Consider the following 3,939-nt stretch of genomic DNA (forward strand, 5'->3'; position numbering starts at 1 on the left):
CGCCCCGCCCCGCCACGACTCACCCCGTCACGCCGTCACGGCCAATAAAGCGCGGAGGCCGGGCGGGGCGGGGCGACTCAATCGCGACGCCACGCGACAGCCCCGCGTCTGTCGTCACTCAAGCGCCTCAAAGTGTCCGGCGCGACGGCCGGCCAGAGCTATGACGAGTCACTTGTGGAGGCATCCCGGTCTATCCTTGATCCAACCCTCCTCCAACAATACGCCTGGTCCCCCCTGCACTTCCGCTATGACACCGGCGATGAATAACACCCGGCCTCCTGAGCGCCTGTGGTCGGCGGGTTAGGCCACCCGCTCTACCGCCGTGCGTGGCTGTGGGATGGAATGCCTACCCGACCCCCTGAGCGCCTGTGGTCGGCGGGGTAGACCACCCGCCCTACCGCCGTGCGTGGCTACGGGATGGTATGCCCACCTGAGCCCCTGAGCGCCCGTGTTCGGCGGGTCAGACCACCCGCTCTACTGCCCTTTGATTGATTGAATGGAACGCGTGCCCTTTTCCGAGCTTGTTCGCGACTACCTGCGAACCTGCGAGTCACAAGAAAATGATTAATCTCACCTTGTGTCGTTCTTCTGTTTATATCGCAGTGTAAGGCATTCCTTATTTCAACTAGAATGGCATCTCGGCAAAATTGCGCAGCGATGTGGGGTTGGGGTTGGCCTGGGTGGATCGGGTGGGCCTGGCAGTGGCACTGAGGCAGTTTGCGCGCGCGTGCTGCTTGGATAAACCCCAATAATAAACTCTTTCAAAAGAATACTGCTCGCATGCTTGAGACGAAAGTTAGAAATTGTGTGAGTGTGTGTGCGTTGCGCGTGTATGTGTGCGTGTGTGTGTTTAGAGACTTGTGACGAACGAATCGTGAGTGACACGACGGACGAGGGGGAGGAGGACGGACGTGGGCGAGGTCGAGGGCTATTTTTTTCAACAAACGTTCCCAGCGAGCGGACATTAACAATTTACCCGGGACCCAGAGAGCGCGGGTCGGAGCGGGGCGCCGCCGGCGTCGAGTGCGCGGGAGGGATGGGGGATGGGGATGGGGATGGGGATGGAGGCCAGAGCGCGGGGGGCAGAGCCAGGCAGACCCCGGGAGCTTCAATCATTGATTATATCTGCTGGCGAGGTGCCAGTCCCTGGCGGCCCCGGAGGCCGGGGCCGGGGCCGGGGCCGGGCCGCACTCTCTGCTTTTAACTCACTGATCCGGATCTCCTGCTCCACTGCTGCTGCCGCTGCGCGGTGGCGGTGCGCCCAGCTCTGCCCAGCACCGCCACCCGCACCACCACGCCAGCAGCCGGCACGACACGGACGACCTGCAGATAATGGCCCCCAGGCCATCTACGGCTTAACTTTAAAGCTTTTGCGCCGCTCAAATGTATTACTGCCAACTTGTGCCTGCCAGCAGCCGCCTCGCCATAAAGAAGTATAGCGCCAGCCGCCGACTGTTTCGCTCCGCGGTGGTGGTGGTGGTGGTCTATGCGAAACGGTCTCCAATCGCAAGCCTCTTCCGAGCGATCCGCGCGATACTGGTGACATCATGTTCGGAGAAGAGGGATAGGGTGGGCTCGTGTATAGTGCGCGGAGCTTGCTCGTGAAAGCGCTTGTCACTGCCATGACCGTGTGCGGGACGAGACTGGGCGGGGAGGGAGGAGGAGCAGGGCGGACATTCTAAGCCCCTTCCTCCCACGTGTCGTAAGCAGGCGCCCTAATCTGCATCGCCAGGGGCGGTCATGCGCGTACACAGCGTCCACGTCAGCAGCGCACCGACCCCCCCCCCCCATCCCCTCTCCCCCAAGCCCTTTTCACAGGACAGGACCCGACCCGTAAGTCATGTATTCTGCTTATATGGTATTCTCTAAGGCTCCGCCAGGCTCCGCAGCCACGGCGTTATTTGTTGGCCTTTTAGACTCCCTCTAGCAGCACCACGTGGGGTTGTCCCCAAAACGTCTCACATCCTTCCATCTCCTTTATTCTGTAAACCATATCTCTCTCTCTCTCCTCTCTTTTGTCTCTCTCGCTCCTCCCTTCACTGTTAAAAGCTTACGAAGAAAAATACCAAACCCTTCGTAGGTACGAAGTGGAAGATTTGTAGGTAGCAAATCCTTCGTAGGTACAAAAGTTTTGGGCATTCTGCTTCGTAAGGTTTTAAGTCTTCTCCCTCCGAAACTCCCTCCCTCCTTCCCTCCCTTTATCTCTTCTCTTCTCTTCTCTTCTCTTCTCTTCTCTTCTCTCTCTCTCTCTCTCTCTCTCTCTCTCTCTCTCTCTCTCTCTCTCTCTAACGCATACACACAAGCATACGCTATACAGGTAGGTGTGTACTCACCGGCCCGGTCGCAGGAGATGAAGACCTTGACCTGCTTGGGCGCGGGCAGGGCGTCGCCGGTCCGCGTCCGTCCCCGCAGCACCTCCAGGACATCCTCGGTCGCCATCCTGCCGCCTGTGCAGCCGCTGCTGTAAGAGAAAGCGACCTCATTAAAACCTCATCACGGCAAACATAGCCCCACTCCTCACGACTCGGCCTGGCACCACCCGGCCCCGTCGGCAGCCTTGGCCCAGCAGCATCCTTGGTCCGCAAGCTCTAAAAAAAACCACAAACCGTTTAAAAATGCACGAAAATTATTCGAAAAAAAGTACGTTAATCATCAAAATGAAAATTATTCGAAGCACCTGTCTGTCTTTAAGCTTCATGTTCGTGTTCAGCTTCGTGTTGTGCGATAACATATAGTCAGAATCGCACTCTCATCCTGTTACTGATGTCTTCATTCACCCCTTGTCAGTTTTTCTGTTGCGTAAAAGCCTTTTAACGCTACTGACAACTGTTTTCATCAGTAAAACGAAACAATTTGTATTTTATTTACTGACAAATTGTTATTTTATCAGTGAGCTACTTACAACGATATACGGAATAAGTAACAAATTAGTCAGCCATCCTGCTGCTGCGTAGAAACCTCTATAAGCTACAAATAAATATATCAGTACAGGTCTGCGAGTAGCCCTAGCCCGGTAACCTAAACTTTAGTCACAGTTGTTGAACGTTTCATATACCCGACGCGTCCCGCCCAATACCACAAGGAGGAAAACGGAGGAGAGGGGGAGAGGGGCGGGCTGCTGGACGAGTCCATACTAGTCACACGAGAGGACGGAGGCGGAGGACCGCAGCGAGAATAGGAACGACTTGATGAACAGATCGGTGAGGGTGACGCGCAGCGCTCAGCGGACCCGGTCGCCAAGCGTCACCGTATAAAGCTCCCTCCCCTCTCCCTATTCCTATTCATTGCCCCCCCCCCCCCGCCCCTTTCCTCCTCCCCTCTCCAAGCAGCCCGGACGACCCGGGGATCACTTGCCAAAGCGTTCTAAATCGTTCCGTCAATACCCCGACTGCTGTGCGGCCGGCTGAATGACGGCGAAAAGCAGAACGAAATAGAGAGGCAGCCCCCCACCCTCCCTCTCCTCTAAGCAGAGCAGCGGGCCCTCCTCGCCATCGCCTTCCGCGAAAGCTGGAGGCCGCACTGGGGCCGACGAGAGGCCCTCTAGCGAGCGCTACCACTAATTAAAGGCTTGTAAGGGCCGCGCGCGGAGCCTGGAGGCTGGAGCGGGCTGGAGGCCCCGGTGCAGTGGCGGGGCGGGGGCCCGGCGGGCCGCAGGAGGGCCCGCAGAACGCACAAGGGAGGGGTGGGGCCGGGCGGATACGGCGAGATAGAGCGAGGTGGGGCGGGGTAGGTCCACCCCACAGCGCGGACAATGAGGGGTGCCGCCCCCGGGCGACACAGCACCACAGCGCGGCGCAGTCATGGGGCTGACTTACAGCGTAACGCGGTGGACATTTATGGGCCAGCGGGACGCTATGAAATGCAGCCACTGGGGCGTGACGGGGCGTGGCGCGGCGAGGTGGCTGCTCGTGATGTGATGATGCTGCCCACCCCCCACCC

General features: G+C 58.4%; 1 protein-coding gene across 3 annotated transcripts in view; it reads right to left on the reverse strand.

The window, feature by feature from the left end:
- The window catches only part of LOC127748930 (uncharacterized), a 119,896-nt gene that overhangs the window by 28,391 nt on the left and 87,566 nt on the right, over positions 1-3,939 (reverse strand). For 2 of the 3 annotated variants that reach the window (XM_052264656.1, XM_052264654.1), the window contains one exon: positions 2,334-2,461. In XM_052264656.1, the coding sequence (XP_052120616.1) occupies positions 2,334-2,439 (106 nt within the window). In that variant the 5' untranslated portion in view covers positions 2,440-2,461. The remainder of the gene's footprint in view (positions 1-2,333; positions 2,462-3,939) is intronic. The other variant, XM_052264655.1, reaches the window with a different exon arrangement.

This window comes from Frankliniella occidentalis, unplaced genomic scaffold (assembly GCF_000697945.3).
Source record: "Frankliniella occidentalis isolate FOCC.00 unplaced genomic scaffold, Focc_3.1 Scaffold20, whole genome shotgun sequence".
NCBI classification, from domain to species: Eukaryota; Metazoa; Arthropoda; class Insecta; order Thysanoptera; family Thripidae; genus Frankliniella; species Frankliniella occidentalis.